General features: G+C 42.3%; 1 protein-coding gene across 2 annotated transcripts in view; it reads left to right on the top strand.

The window, feature by feature from the left end:
* The window catches only part of CDH8 (cadherin 8), a 351,561-nt gene that overhangs the window by 194,471 nt on the left and 140,246 nt on the right, over nucleotides 1–16,844 (top strand). For both annotated transcript variants that reach the window (XM_060254013.1, XM_060254014.1), the window contains exon 4: nucleotides 6,779–6,946. In XM_060254013.1, coding sequence (XP_060109996.1) covers nucleotides 6,779–6,946 — 168 coding nt within the window. The remainder of the gene's footprint in view (nucleotides 1–6,778; nucleotides 6,947–16,844) is intronic.

Below are 16,844 nucleotides of genomic sequence, written 5' to 3'. Positions count from 1 at the left end.
CCCTAAATACCAATGCCAGGGGGCTCATCAAGGGAAGGTTGAAACCTCTGTGCTTGGGCCTCCATAGTAACTGATTGGCCACTGTGTGAGACAGGATGCTGGACTAGATGGTCTCACCCAGCAGTGTTTTTCTTATGTCCTTATGTTCCCCGTTAAAACAAACAAACAAACCACATTTCACTAGGAACAACCAGGGCTTTTTTTGAGCAGGAACTCACAGGAACGCAGTTCCATCTGGCTTGGCATAAGGGAGTGTGGCCTAATATGCAAATGAATTCCTGCTGGGCTTTTTCTATCAAAAAACCCCTATGTGAAACAATGGTGTCATCCAGGGGTGTGGCCTAATATGCAAATGAGTTCCTGCTGGGCTTTTTCTACCAAAAAAGCTCTGGGAACAATAGTAAGGAAAATTCCTCTTGGACTGCGATCCTATGTGGAATTATCTCCTTCTAAGCCCACTGAAGTCTATAGGCAAAGAACTTCACAGGATAACACTATATATACCCAGTTTCATCATATTCATACCTTTTATTGGCTTACTGTATACTCAGTTAACGGCTGCTATGACATCAGTATCCAGTATCAAAAACACACACATTGGGTGATAACTGATGGACGTTTTAAGCCGCCCCGGGGATGGGAGGCAGGCGGATCAAAAAAGTGCATCCACACGCTCACATCTGCCTGCCATCCCCGTCCCCATCGCAACAAAGTGGTGCCTAGTTTCCAAGGTACTTCCCTAGCCGTCTGAAAGCCCAGAGAGCGCCCAGGGAGTGACCAAGAGGCACACAAGCGCTCCGAAAGCTCCTCCAGAGCGCATGCAGCCCATCCCTATTTTGGGGGCAGACCACGTGCCACCTGGAGGCTTTCGGTCTGGCTCCTTTTTCAGCCGGTTCTATTTGGGGCAGCTTGATGCCGCCTTGACCCGGCCATCTGTAATCACCCTACGGTTGCCATTTTTCCTAGACCTTGTACTCTTAGATATTCTTCTTAGGTCAAGTGACGTATGACTGGGATTTTTCAGCTGTGGCACCAAGGTTACGGGATGCTGTTTTTAGCAAGGCTCAGATGGAACCTTTCCTACCTGTCTTCAGTAAAATAGGCATATTCAGGGGTTGCTTTGTACAAAAATAGATGGTGGAGCTCATCCAGGGTTTGTTATGCAGTTGCTATACTATTCAATGGACAAGGAGGTGGAACTCTCAGAAGGAGAAGATGGAACTCTCAGAAGGAGAAGATGGAACTCTCAGAAAGGTTCAGGAGCTGAGCTTCTGTGAGCTCCCACTGAATCTGAGGCCTGGGCATATTCATTTCCTCCCACAGATGTATTTGCTCTGTTTCCCTTTTTGCTTAGTTTTACTGCCATCGTTATCTGTTTCTTTCTTTCTTTTATGCCGTTGCAACCCATTTTTATATTACTTGCATGCAATTAATGCAAAAAAACAGATGTTTTTAGCTGTTTTTTTAGAATCAAATATCATTAGCACAATCAAGGCAAAGAAATAGTGGCAGTTTTGTGCCCTAACGAGAAAAATCCATAACAGAAAGTTGCATTTTTGAACCAAAATGGCACATTCATGAAAATCAGTGACACCGCTAGTTAAGTCTCGTTTCAGCTAAATGGGACAGATGGACTCTGTAATGTATTTTCATGGAACACGGTGCTTATATTGATTGAGTTTTGTTTTTATTCTCTTGTGGCTGGGTGTTTGGCAGTGTTTTTTGTTTTTTTTTTACTTCTCATTAGCTTCCCTGAGGACCTAAGTGGCTAATAAGGCAAAATGTAAATGTGCCAATAAATAAACAAGTAAATATTGTGCATAACCATATCCTGTCACTTGGAGTCCCAAATCCAGTTCTTGTTGCAGAAATGCAGCAGAATGGTAGAATTCTGAGACTGCAAAATGGGTTATACCAGAGGTGGCCAAACTCACAACGTAAAAGCCACATGGTATAAACATCAGATGTTTGGAAGCTGCAAGACTTTGAACATCAGATGTTTGAGAGCCACAAGGAAGACCAGCAGGTAAACAAATAGATGTGGGGAGTGAGGGATACATGGAAAGAAAGCAACTTTAACTTTAAGTGCATACTTTAAGCTGCCAGCTGGCTTGGAGAAGTGATTTAAAGAGACAGATGCCTTCTCCAAGCCATCCAACAGGGAGATTGGGGCTTTGAGAGCCACACAATATGTGTGAAAGAGTCACATGTGGCTCCCAAGCCACGGTTTGGCCACCCCTGGGCTATACTCAGGGCTTTTTTTGTGTGGTAGAAAAAGCCCAGCAGGAACTTATTTGCATACCCAGCAGGAACTTATTTGCCACACCCTCTGATGTCACCATTGTTTCAAACAGGGCTCTATTGTAGAAAAGGCCCAGCAAAACCTCATTTGCATATTAAGCCACACCCTCTGCCACTTAGCCAGCTGGAACTGCATTCCTGCTCAAAAAAAAGCCCTGACTATATACATTTCTATTCTCATTTAGAACTGTCTGTCAAAAAATACTCTGCAAATAACAACTGTTGCGGGGAGAAATACTCTAATCTTGCTTTAGTGTACTGTGCTAGTTTTCCACTTATTGAGCATCATTAATCCATGAGAACAGGGTGGTCTAGTACCACTCAGAAGTCAGCTGTCTCTACCACCTAAATTGGCTGCATGTGTAGACCAGTCCTGATCTAATGGTGAAAATTCTGCTAAATGTTACAATTATAGGTATGTCCCTATTTTGCCCTGACTTGGATAGCTCAAGCTAGCCCAGTCTCATCAGACCTTGGAAGCTAAGCAGCATTGACTGTGGTTAGTATTTGTATGGGAGACTACCAAGGCAGTCTAGGGTTGCTGCACAATGGCAGGCAATGGCAAACCATCTCTGCTCATCTCTTCATCTAGGGTTGCTGTGCAGAGGTCGGCAATGGCAAACCACCTCTGTCAATCTATTGCCTTGAAAACCCAGTGGGGTCACTGTAAGTTGGCTGAAACTTGACAGCCCCCTCCCAAGTTCGTATTTGACTTTCTGCAATCCCTTTCTGCAGTGTATATTCGATAAACATGTGGCACATTAAGGTGTGGCATAAGATGATCTTTGTTGATGGGTTAGTGATGCATTAGTTTCTTATGTACAGTCCCCCAAAACCATAATATGCCCTTCTTCCTCACACGGTCCTGTGCAAGAAGAGGCATTTTGAACACAACATATCTGCAACAATCCTCTGTCTCACATTGACTCCACTCTTTTTTCTTTCTTTCTTTCTTTTTTTTTTTTGCATTTCTGTGCCTTTTATTTTGATAGAAACTCTTCTCATCTGTTGAACTCCAAAGAGCCTTGCCTGTGTAGAAATAAATGGGTTGCTAAAACCTAATGATCACAGAGTTACATGATCTCACCCATGAACCTTTTTATTATGCCATGTTATATAATTACCAGCTTAAAAATGAATATGTGGCTATTAGTGTGTCACTGTCAATGCTTCCACGCAAGCAGAGTCCTCCAGCAGAGAGCTCGAAGAGGATAAGCTCTTGGATAAAAACGACTTTTTTTTTCTTCCTTCTTTGTCAATGAAGGAAACTCCCGGGCGCTGTGATTTTAAAAGCCCACTGTACTGGTGGATTGGATTTCCCTTGACACGGTTAACGCTTCACTTATTACTAAGATGATTCAGTAACTTGAACTCCCTGCTCTCTTTTCACAGACAAATTATTTGATTCTTTTTAAAAATCCTAAACAGGAATAAGTGAGTCTCCCTTCTTGATAGACTGTCATATTATTGTGACTGAATTGGCTTGTCTTGATTACTGGGAATAAGCCCATCACCTGGCAACCAATGGGTCATCGGGGGTTTCTTTTTTTAAAAAAAAAAAATGTTCCTTGATGGGTGGAAATCTCTCTCTCCCCTTTGGGAAGTGATACCCATCAGAGTTTCGAGGAGTAATAGCAAGGAAGTTTGCATTTTCAGTTGGATATGGACAAACAAGAGACCTGAATGTGCCCTACTAGACCTGGTTAAACCTGTTAATGGCCTGAAAATAGCCATTTCCATTTTGCCTTTCCCTTGTGTGAATCAAACCCATAATTATTCATTGTCTTCTGTTTTGATGTTCTGTTTAGATGTCCATGACCTGCTTTCTCCCGAGCTAAGACCAAAATGGCTTACAGCATCATTCTCCCCTCCCCAGTGACCACCCTGTGAGGTATGTTAGGCTGTGAGGGAGTGGATGGCGTAAGGTCATTTAGCAAGCTTCCATGATAGAGAAGGGATTCAAACCTGGGAATCCCAGATTCTAGTCCAACACTCTGAACATGCTGGCTTATTTTTGTGCCGTCCACTTTCCTTGCATCCCATTTCAACTGATGTATTGAGGTAAATGTAATGCATTGAATACATATAAGTAATGTTCATTTCCATCTAACACATTAGACCCATAAGGACCTGGAAACCTGAACTGGATCTTGATCCATGCAACCTGCACACTGAGTACAAATGCATCGGCAAAACCAAGAACAAACAATCGAGATAACTAGAGCAGTTTACAAAAACTGCTATGGTTCTGAAAACTGCAGTATTTATAGGAAGCAGATGCTCTTTAGAGTTCAAATTCCAGATTAGTTGTTGTGTCACTTCTTGGAGAACTGCAGTCTCCAAATAAGCTGTGCTCAGGGCCAGGCCAGCCCTGCCACTAGGCAAACTAGGTGATTGCCTAGGACGCTGGCCTTCTGGGGGCTCCAAATTGGGAGCCCCCCACGTGACTCAGTGATGTTATCAGTGCAGGGGAGAACACCAGAAGTTAGTCTTGCCTAGGGTGCCAGACAGTCTAGGGCTGGCCCTGGTTATGCTATAAACATAACATAAAAATCCAGGGCACTCTTTTATCTAACCCATGGAGTTGACTCTCACTGTCAAAAAAGTAGGGAGCATGTAAAATGTCCTTTTAATCTATTTTTATCATGATAGAATTATTAGGAACTGAATTAGCTTATTACAAGTTAGGGAACCATGGAGAGAGGGGGGGAATCTCATTAAGCCATTAATCTGATTTTAAAAAGAGAATATCCTTCACCATTTCCTTGGTGTCTGTGGAAACAACGGATAAAGGAGAAATATACTGCCATGGGTTTTCACTTCTGCAATCCCAAGAATTTAGGAGTTTGGCTGAAATACAGCCATATATCACAACATAAAATTAACAGTGTAACATAAAGCCCCTTTCCGATGCTCTCTTTCTTTGCTAATTTTTTAAAAAACCTTTACAAATAAGATTTGGGCCATGCAAAGGCTAATTTTGAAAGGATATCTGTTATCTTTTTTGTTTGATTAATTTGATTCTAGTATACAGCATGGTGACAATGCTTTCTTTGGGTGTCCTGAATCTCAGGGCTGCAGAAGTATGCAACTATGGATTTCAAAGCAGAATCTTCTCCAGAATTTGCTATTTGAGTGGGCACAAAGTGTGGTGGGGAGGGAAATTGAAGAGAATAACAACAGCAAAAGTGTGATCCCTTCTCCCCAGACTGCTCACTGGATCTCTCATAAATTGGGTTTCAGTCTAAAGAACAGAGTGATGCCATTTCCCTTTCCTAATTTACAGGTCTGAATTCACTCTGAGATGGTAGTGCTTGATAACGAAGAAATGACTGTTTGGGGAGCACTGCTACTTCTCCCAGAAGATGGAAGGGACTTTTGTTTGTTTACTGTATTTATTTAGAATCTTTATACCCTACTTTCTCGCCGAGGTTAGCTTCTAAAGTGGCTTCCCAAAATTAAAACCCAACATTCAGAAAACAACAACAGATGTGAGGAATTGGAGGGTGTTTGTACAGTCTCTTTGGGTACTTGGCAGTGGAAGATAAGCTCCAAGCTCCACAATTTTGTCTCCAGATGGAAAAAGCAGAAGGAGCTGCAGGTGGACTCAGGGGCTGGTTGGTGGTAAAGATGCCAACACACACATCACATTCCAATGATCTGCACATTCTCACATTCTTTTGTTCCCTGGCAGCTGATGACACAGTTAAGGTTCTACCCTCCACAGGAAAGACACAGAAGGAACAGCAGGTGGCCCCTGGGGCTGGCTGCTGGTGAAGAATCCACAGGATCAGTCCTCCTGTCAATCTACTTTTCCTTCCTAAATCAGGCTTGAGACATGCTGTTTTGCTTCTTGGAGCCTGCAAAAAAAAACAAAGAAAAGCAGAGAATGACTGGGGCCAGAATTGCCAAAGACAAGGCAGCCAGCAAAGAGTCCAGTGAGGCTGGATGTGGAAATGTGTTTCTGGTTGAGCAAAAACTCACTGAGATCCTGGCTTCAAAATGGTCAAACGAGGACTGAGCATGCTCAAGGATGCAGATAAGAACATAAGCAGCCATGCTGGAGTGGACCAGTGGCCTAACATAGCATATTGAGGGTGGTTAAGAGCTGGTAAAAAATGATGTGAAGTGGGGAATGATACCTGGTGAAGACTGACATTTTGCAGAATTAGAAAGAGGGTGTCTAATGTGGGAGCACTGTGGCTCAGTGGTAGAGTACTTGGCTTAAATGCAGAAGGTCCCAGGTTCGATCTCTAGTAGAATGTTCAGGTAATAGGTGATGTGGAAGATCTCTAACGGATACTCTGGAGGACTTCTGCCATTCTGAGTAGATGATATTGACCTTGAAGTCAGCTTCACATGTGCGTGTGATATTTCCAAATTGTTTATTTCCTATATGCAGAATTCCTCATGGATCCCTTGCTGACATAGATTTAATTCCATCTGTGTGATTTGTGTTCACTTTCTTTTCTTCCAGCAATTATTAAAACTGCTCTTTCAAACATGGACCGAGAAGCCAAAGAGGAGTATTTTGTTGTCATCCAAGCAAAAGATATGGGTGGGCATATGGGCGGTCTCTCTGGAACCACAACCGTGACGATTACTCTGACTGATGTCAATGACAATCCTCCAAAGTTTGCACAAAGTAAGTGTCACTTTTTGCATTCCCTGCAGAATGTACATTACACTGCATTGATGCTCCTTGTTGAGTTTGTCTTTTCAGAGACAATGGTTTCACAGAGCAAAATGGTTTCATATTTCAGTATACCGAAATCATGTTTGTAACACTGTTTTTGACATCCTACTTGTCACACAATGACCTTCTGTAATTTTAAACAAACATGTGAAGTTGCTAGTTCTTATGCCATACCACCTGTTCTTCTGGTCCTTATGATATACCTCCTGTTTCTATACTTATTCCCTGATCTTCTCCTGACACCTCCACAACTGTTCATAGATTACCAGCTGTAATTGTTTCTTTCTTGAATGATCCACCCATCCTTTCCTTCATGTTCCTCCTTGTTTCTGAAGCCATTTGCCCTTATTTGTCCATCAACATTTACCTCTACTCCTTCCATATTTACTTACAGCTCACCTTTTGAAATACATTCAGTTGTGTGTCAACAAGAGCAAGTTCAGATCAATGATGACTGAACAGGACAGTATAAATAGAGAAATTATATTACCGTCAAACCTTTTTTGTAGGCTTTCCTAAGGAATCTGGTTGACCAGGACACAGAATGCTGGATTTATACCCCACTCTTCAATTGGAGTCTCAGTGGTTTATAATCTCTTTTCTCTTCCTCTCTTCACAACAGAAACTCTGTGAGGTGGGTGGGTCTGAGAGAGATCTCAGAGAACTGCTCTTGAGAAAACAGCTCATCTGAGAACTTGTGGCTAACCCAAGGACACACCAGCAGCTGTATGTGAAGGAGTGGGGAATCAAATCTGGTTCTCCAGATTAGAGTCCGCTGCTCTTAACCGCTGCACCACACCCAAAGGGAAGAGAAAGGCTGAAGGAGCTGAGTATGTTTAGCCTGGAGAGGAGATAAATAAAATGTGATATGATCACCATCTTCAAATACTTGAAGGGCTGTCATATAAAGAATGGTGCAGAGTTGTTTTCTGTTGCCCCAGAAGGTTGGACCAGAACCAACGGGTTGAAAAGAGTTTTCGACTAAACATTAGGAAGAACTTCCTGACAGTTAGGGTGGTTCCTCAGTGGAACAGGCTTCCTCAGGAGGTGGTGGGTTCTCCTTCTCTGGAGGTTTCTAAAGAAAGGCTAGATGGCCATCTGACAGCAGTGCTTTCTGTGAACATAGGCAGATCATGAGAAGGAGGGCAGGAAGGGTTACATTAGTGCTTAGTTCTTATGGCCCTTTCTTACACGCCCAGGGAAATAATGTTTGCCACTTGAGGCCAGGCAGCAATTTTTCTCCAGGCAAGTTTTCTCCAGGCCAGGGATCCTAGAGTTCCCCCCGCCCCCATCTTCTAGGCGTGGAGCATGTACTACTGGGGTGTGGGATGTGGTATTTGTGAGTTCCCTGCATTGTGCAGGGGTTGGACTAGTTGACCCTGGAGGTCCCTTCCAACTCTATGATTCTAAGACCATCTCTTCTTGAAGTCCTGGAGAACTGCTGTCCATCAGAATAGGCAATATTGAGGTAGCCAACCAACGCTGACTTAGTGCAAATATCTGTGTGTGTATATAGCTCTTTCTGGGAACCTATGCATAAAAAAAAAGATCACACAAAGGAGCTGTGGGGGGGGGAAGACTATTATATAACACACAACCTTTCTTCCCCTCCGTCCCCCCCTCCTGCCATGCATTCTCCTCTCTTTTTCTTTGTTAGCACCATTGTTCTTCCCAGCGTTTTCAGTGCTGCTTTCCATTATTGTTATACCTTGAGAGCCGATGGGTGACACAACCTCTAAAAAGACATGTGTAGTTGATAAAAGAAATAAAGCAGTGACTAATTGGAGATGAGAGGAGAAAAGAAAAGTGAATGCGACTGGGTCTGGTTAATTGTTGATCTTTAATTCAAAATCCATATTTACTTCTATGGTTCCACTGTATGTCTTGCTGGGTTAGGTTAAAATGATTTGGCATCCTGCTGAGCTTTTCCTGCAGTGCTTTGTAGTCTGCATCAAAGGGGGGGGGGGAATTATAATGAGGATTGATTTTATTTGAAATAGGTGTATGGTAATAGAGTTTTCTAGAGTAGCCATCCACTAAGCCGGCTGATCTTTCTGTCCTCTTTCTCTTTTGTTGAGCCAAGAAGATTAAAATGTTGCAAGGGGGAAGGGAGACTTCCAAATTGGGGGGTGGGGGGGGCAGGGAATGTTAGCAGTTATTTAAATAAACAAAAGGATGTTTTTGGTGCCTGAGGCTCATTCATACACAAAATAACAAAGATAGCATTTTTGCCTCACACGGATTCAAGGTGCATCTCCTGCCAATCTTTAGTTGACACATTTTTGTCAAAGAAATGTAGCCTTCAAAAACTCAAAAAGTTTTGTCTTTATCGTGGTTTCAAAATCAGGATGGATTCAGATGACTGAGAGACATGAAATAGCCCAAACAATAAGGGCAACTGTAGAACCCGTGGGTGACAAGGAAATGAAACGGGAGACTGAGACCACAGAGAAACCAGTTGAATTCCTTGTGCCAATTTTTAGTGCAGAAAAATGTGAGGTGGTTACTGGAACCACGGTTTTCTAGAAGAGTGTCAGATTGAATGGTGGTATAAGACAGTGATGGTTTGAGGGCTGTTGAGCCAGTTAGAAGCAAAAAAAAAAAAAAAAATCACTGGGCCAGGGTGGCATATAGCAGAGATTTCTTAAAGACTCAGGTGCAAACTTGTTGATCTTTCAAGAACAGCAACAAAAAAAGTGCAGTTTGTTATTAAAATCAGCTTCCTTTCCAGAGGACTGGAAGCTGGGTTGAAAGTCAGCTGGTATGGAATATCAGTAAGGAACTGACTGAAGCAGTACCTTCCAACTTCTGCTTCATGTCCCTAATAGAGTACCAGTACGAAATTGAAATTACTGTTAACCGTGAAAGGTCAATAGTTAATATAACAATAAATGGGGAGGGGAAGAATACGAGGGAGATGCTGTTACCCCAATTGATGCATGTGTCAGGCCTGTAACATGGAAAGCATCATCTACATGTGCAGGGTTGGACTGTATCACTGGAGTAATTATTTGGACTGGAGTATCACTGGAATAATTCAACAATCTCATGTATACTTGTGTCCCAGTTTGGTGCAGCATTCCAGTTAGGAAAGAACATTGGGACAGAGAGAGAGAACCTCAAAAAGAAATAATCTTTATTCCCCTAACACGGTGTGTGTGCGTGAACTATCATCAAGTCACCACTGATTCATGGCATCCCCATAGGGTTTTTGAGGCAAGTGAGAAGCAAAGGTGTTCTGCCATTGGCTTTCTCTGCAGAGTCTTTCTTGGTGATCTCCCATACAAATACTGGCCCCCGCTTTGCTTCAATCTGATGAGATCAGGCTATAATGTAGCATTCAACATCTTGCCTAACAAGATACAAGACTAGAAAGACAAAGGGTGTTTTCGCACTCACGTTTTACTGGCGCCATGACCCTCCTCACGCCGGCGAATCTGCATGGATTTCGCACCAGAAGCGCCGGCGCACCCAGAAGCGCCGGCTACTTCCGTCGCTAAGCCAGCGCAAACGTTTTCCTGCATCTTTGCGATTTCCGTTTGCGCTGGCTTAGCGACGGAAGTAGCCGGCGCTTCTGGGTGCGCCGGCGCTTCTGGTGCGAAATCCATGCAGATTCGCCGGCATGAGGAGGGTCGTGGCGCCAGTAAAACGTGAGTGCGAAAACGGCCAAAGTGAAAGGGGAAACAGAAGCATCCAACAATGCTGTAGTACAGCAGGATTCCCCAACATGGTTTTCATGGGCACTATGACATCTACCACTATTCCCCTTAGTGCCATCCAAGCTGTGAGAATTGGGGCTGGATCCACACCATAGGGTTAGGTTATCATGGAAAGGTTTTTCCTTGATCTAGCCTCATAGTTCAGATCCCATCCATCATCTTTAAACCCATGAAAAGAAAGAGTTGTGTCCAGATGTGCAGACAGTTTAAGCTAATTGCATTTAATGATGCAAATGTGATACAGAGCAAGGAGTCAGATATGTGTTAAGAAAAACCTTTCCAAGATGAACATTTCCCTCCCACGCATGTGAGAAGCTGTAAATACTTGCATATATAAAGGGACATATTTCACACTTGCAAACTGTGTGTTCAAAACTGGTTCTCCTCCTTCTCGCACTCATTAGTTTATGAAATGCCAGACTTGTGTTTCTAAATCAGGTTGTGTTCCATGTGATTGTGTAGTAGCGGGATCCAATATAAGGCGACATGCTCTTTAATGATACAAAAATATATAGATGAGACTTCTCGGATGATCCACATGCAGAGAGACACTTCTTTGAAGATGTGCAGCGCTCAGGAGTTCTAAATCTGTAACTGGAGGACCACTGTTGTCCCTTCTCAAGCTTTCCTAATTACTTCACAGATCGTTATGCTCTTGTCAAAGAGGTTTCAGTCAAAAGTACAAGATAAGCTAATATCCTGTGCTCTAATCCTGTGCACAAAGCAGTAAAGTAAGGGAGAAAGTGTGAAGAAGCAGCCATTCATGTGGTTTTAATTAGTAGCTTTGGTTGACAATTTTGGTAGAGAGGCTATTAAAGGAAATCAGTGGCATGATGGTCTTAAAGGGAATTAGTGGCATGGTGGTCTTAAAGATACTGAACAAGAAGGAATGTAGTCTATACTCACTTATAAAACTCAGGTTGCAGTTTGTTGTTTTGGCAGCACACGGGTTTCTGTTGAGGGCTTGTCTACACAATATGACTTCCACCTAGAGGTCATGGTAAATTGTTGCACGTGACACTTATTATGTAGTAGATTCTTGATATACAACAGTTCACTGTGTGGTGAGGAAGTTTTTGCCATAGTAACACATCCTGCCATTATTTAGTAGTAGTAGCAGTAGCTGTAGTAGTGGTGGTATTTTATTCGATTTATATATAAATTGCTGAATCCATGCTAATGCAGGGCTCTGGGTGATGTAAAGAAGCATTAAAAACAATTGCCAAATAAAACAAACAGCTTGAGGGCTTGTCTACACAATATGACTTCCACCTAGAGGTCATGGTAAATTGTTGCACGTGACACTTATTATGTAGTAGATTCTTGATATACAACAGTTCACTGTGTAGTGAGGAAGTTTTTGCCATAGTAACACATCCTGCCATTATTTAGTAGTAGTAGCAGTAGCTGTAGTAGTGGTGGTATTTTATTCGATTTATATATAAATTGCTGAATCCATGCTAATGCAGGGCTCTGGGTGATGTAAAGAAGCATTAAAAACAATTGCCAAATAAAACAAACAGCCTAGAAATACATCATAAAAACAGATGATGGATACCATACATTAATTACCCAGATCTTCAGACTGCCAGCCACTGCATGGGCAGGGGGGGAAGAGGCAGAGCAAGTATGGAGAACAGAGGAGGGGACCAGCCAAGATGGAAACCATTGTCCTCAACTAAAGGCCTGGTAGGCATACATGTTTTTAGGGCCAGGGACCACCAGCCAATTACTGTCTGAAGAGTGTAACACCCTCTCAAAGACGTAATGGAGGAGGCAGTCCCTCAGGTACATTGGTCACTGACTGCTCAAAGCCTTACAGGTCAATACCAAAATCTTGAATTTAACTCGGTATTCCACAGAGAGCCAGTGTAGGTGGCTCAATACTTGATGTATATATGCCTTCTCAAAGGCAGGCCAGCATAAAGTGAGTTACAATAGTCTAGTCTGGAGGTGACTGTTGTGTGGATTACAATGGCTGTGTCAGGGCATGACAGGAAAGGGGCCAATTGTTGAGCCTGGCACAGATGAAAAGACGCTGTGTCATTGGCACTCCATCAAGAGTTTTCCTCTGCCTGCCTAGGGTTGCCAGCCTCCATGTGGGTCTTGGAGATCTCCCACTTTGATTACTGATTTCCAGCTGGCAGAGATCAGCTTCTCTGGAGAAAATGGCTGCTTTGAAGGGTGAACTCTATGGCATTGGACCATGCTGAGGTCCCTCCCCTCCCCAAACCTCCACCCTCTCCCGGATCCACCCCCAAGCACAGACCTGGCAATCCTACGCCTACAACATTGTGCTGTCCCTTTGGGGCCATGCAGGTCATTTAAGCTATAGCAATAGAAGGGTCGCAAGTTGGCATGCCCCATGTGCTATAGGGCTATAATTGCTATATGGATGTGGTCCACAACCCTAACAACATTTGGAAACCCAACATATAAAGCAAACCCAAGCATGAGTTCACTTTACATGTGGGATTTCCAAATGTCATTTGGACTGTGGACTACATCCATGTAGTTATTATAGCCCCCTAGTGTTGTAAGCTCTGGACTGGGAAATATCTAAAGATTTGGGGAGTGGAGCTCAGGGAGGGCAGAGTTGGAGAGGGAAAGGACCTCATCAGAGTATAGTGTCATAGAGTCCACACTCCAAAGCAGCCATTTTCTCCAGGGGAACTGATCTTGCTCATCTAGAAATCAACTGAAATAGCAGGAGATCTCCAGGTGCCACCTAGAAGCTGGCAACCCTATCAGGTGAACCACAGGGAACATTTAGTCAGATTCCAATCCAATCTCCTGAATTCTATGGGATATGCACAGCTGAAGGAACTTTTAAAACTAATTATTCACTCTACGTACAGTAACTAGACAATGCCAGCATTCCAGATCTACCAGTTGATGGAGTCTAACCTGTTTTGCAGATTAACAGCAGCAGCCACTTAATTAATTATTTAATTGAATTATCATACTGCTTCTGAGTTGAAATAACTGTTACTATAAACAGAATAATAAAATAGTATCCAAGCAACTCAGGCAATAAAACTGACAAAAACTAACAACACACACATGTGCACACACACAAATTACCAGCAATACGAATAAAAGTTTATATAGTTATCCTCCCTTCTTTGATAGTTGATAAAAGGATAGCAGTGATAGAGTATGTGCTCTTTTTTAAAAGCACTGTTACAATGGAATCTTACAAGTCCATAAGAGGATCAAAATCCATAGAATGCAATACATGGAGCATTTGCAATAAATTATAATGAACCCAGATAACATTTGATGAGGGATACAGGGTATTTTTTTTTACCCAGGCAGGCAAGAAATATGCATTTATGGCTGGATTTTGAACAAGCATTATGCTCCTGAGCCTTAAAAATAAGAACAACAAACTTTCACTGTTTTTGGGTTCTCTTGGGGAGGAAATGTTAGAAGCACTCTGTATGACATGGTGATTTTTATCCCAGCACTTTACTAGTAACATTATTTTCATAAGAACAGCTGTGTGCTTTACAAAGCTGGAAGGTTTTTACTTAAGACTGTGCCACATATACAAGATCTCAAATCTATACACAATTAATTCTGGAATAATGTGCACACTGTAAGGCATATGTCCCATCTTTCTATGTCTTTTAGGGTATTGCATACCAATTTATGCCATCAATAAAATATCTGACACAAAAGGTGCCAATTTTAATAGCAATATTTCTATTGCGTGTTGTGAAGGTTATTAGAAATTACTGCAGTTTCCACCCAAACGTGGAAAAATAAACATAAAAACAAATGCAACCTTTCAAACGTATCCAGAATTGACACGAAATGAAGTAACACTCCTGGTTCTGAATTCATAGTCACAGATCCAAAGTGGAATTTCCTTTGCCCACATAAGTATGCACTGAAAGGTTGAAAAAACAACCTCCCCCTTTTGTCTTGGTTATTCAGCTGGAAGGCAAAAGGGTTTGAACAGAAGATATGTAAAGAAATTGGTCCCGTTAAACTTAGTATTTCTTCTAGGCAAACATCTAGAAAGCAGCTGTTGATATATTTTGTCAAGACACACAAAAATGCATTGTGAAATTGTGTCCCTTTGTTGATGTCTGATTATTATATGTTTAATCAGTAGTGGGATTCCCACAAGAGTTCAATGTAGGGTTTCCAGCTCTGGAGAATTTGGGGGTGGACCCTGAAGACTGTGGGATTTGGAGACTTCAGTGGATATAATGCCACAGAGTTTCCCTTCTAAAGTGACCATTTGCTTAAGGTGAACAGATCTCTGTTACCGGCAAATTAGCTGTAATCGCAGAAAATTTCCAGCCACCGCCTGGAGGTTGGCATCCCTAGTTCAATGATATTTCCTTCTGCTATTTCAGAACAAAGACCACAGGGGGTTACCATCTAGTAATGGAAAGGGGATACCTATAATACTGGGCATAAACAAACTACAGAGACTGAAGGCCAATCAAGCATTGAGAAAGGGAGGAGTGAGGAAAGGTCAGTATTTACCCCAGCTTCAGAAACAGGGGACCAAGAACTTTAGAAGTGGGAAGCAAGATTGATAGTGCAATCCAAAGCACAGTTATACCCTTCTAAGCCCATTGATGTCAGTGGACTTTGAAGGGTATAACTCTCTTTAGGACTGCACTGTAAAGGTCGGATTAAATCAGGCAGAAAGATATCTGATCTCCAATTTAGTTTTCTTTTAATAAATAATAGCATCCCCTGTGGGGATCACTTCAAATCAGAGTTGCAATACTGATGGAGAAAAATCACGAGGCATTGTACAAGACACATAGAAATAGAAACCTGTTTGATGATCTCTCACTCCATTGCAGACAGAAATGGAAGTGTTAACCCACCCACCCTAGAAATCGAAGGTGAAGGCCAAAACGATTTGTTAGTAGAAATGAATGAGACTTAAAAGTTCATGTGGTATTTTAGGGGTGGCTGTTGATGTGTTTCTCACAAGAAGCTGACACAGTTTCTATGGAGTATCAGTTTGCGTTTTCAAGGTGATATTTTGGGGACCAGCAGATGGAGAATGCACTGTCATTGGATAGTCATAAGAACGTAAGAGGAGCCATGCTCAATCAGGCAAATGGCCCATCTAGTTCAACGCTCTGTGTCACAGTTGCTAAAACTCAGATGTCATCAGGAGGTCCACCAGCAGGGAGAGAACTCCAGAAGCCGTCGCACTGTTGCCCCCTCCAAACACCAAGAATAGAGAGCACCGTTGCCCCAGACATAGTGTTCTATCTGTAAGCTGTGGCTAATAGCCACTGATGGACCTCTTCTAGGTATGTTTATCCAGTCCCCTCTTGAAACTGTCTATACATTTCCTGAGGTAGTGAATTCCATGTGTTAATTACTCTTTGGGTGAATAAGTGCTTCCTTTTATCTGTTCTAAGGCTACTGTTCATTAATTTTGTTGAGTACCCACAAATTCTGTATTGTGAGAAAGGGAGAAAAGCACTTCTTTATCTTCTCTATCCCAGGCATAATTTTGCAAACCTCTTCTCCTCACACATTGTGGTCTCTGCCCCATGGATTTGCTCAGTGGCTGCTCCCTGTGATGTCTTCCCCACTCTCAGCTGGTCTCAGGATTACTTCAGTGATACAGAAGTGTAGTGGACTAATATAATGTGTGTACAGGATTATCTCCTGACCATGAACAGCACTGCTGCCTTGGATGAAATACTGGATGCGAACTAACACAAAAGTCTATCAAATTTTTAAACAATATCAAAGCGAGTAACCCCAACTACCCAGAAGATAAGCAGAGCTGGTCATTTAATACTTAGATGGGAGATCACCAAGATCTCATCAGACACCAAAGTTGCTATGCAGAGGAAGACAATGTCAAACAGTCTCTGGTTATGTTTTGGCTTGAAAATCCTATGAGGTTCCTTCGCTCCCCTGAAGTGAAGGCTGTTGTTGAACTGCATAATAGCAACCATATTTTTTTTCCCCCGTGCCTTAAAGCAATAAAAAAGCCCTTTCCTATGAATATACAAGTATGTTTTTTGTTTTAATGTTAAAAACCAGCTGGCCAGTTTCTATTAATAGATGAAACAAAAACAAATGAAAGAGAGAGAAAGAGAATGAAAGGGAAGAATGAGGTAAAGCTCTGC

Source organism: Heteronotia binoei, chromosome 14 (assembly GCF_032191835.1).
Source record: "Heteronotia binoei isolate CCM8104 ecotype False Entrance Well chromosome 14, APGP_CSIRO_Hbin_v1, whole genome shotgun sequence".
Classification (NCBI taxonomy): Eukaryota; Metazoa; Chordata; class Lepidosauria; order Squamata; family Gekkonidae; genus Heteronotia; species Heteronotia binoei.
Note: the sequence above shows the minus strand (reverse complement) of the source record. Positions and strands in the feature narration are given on the sequence as shown.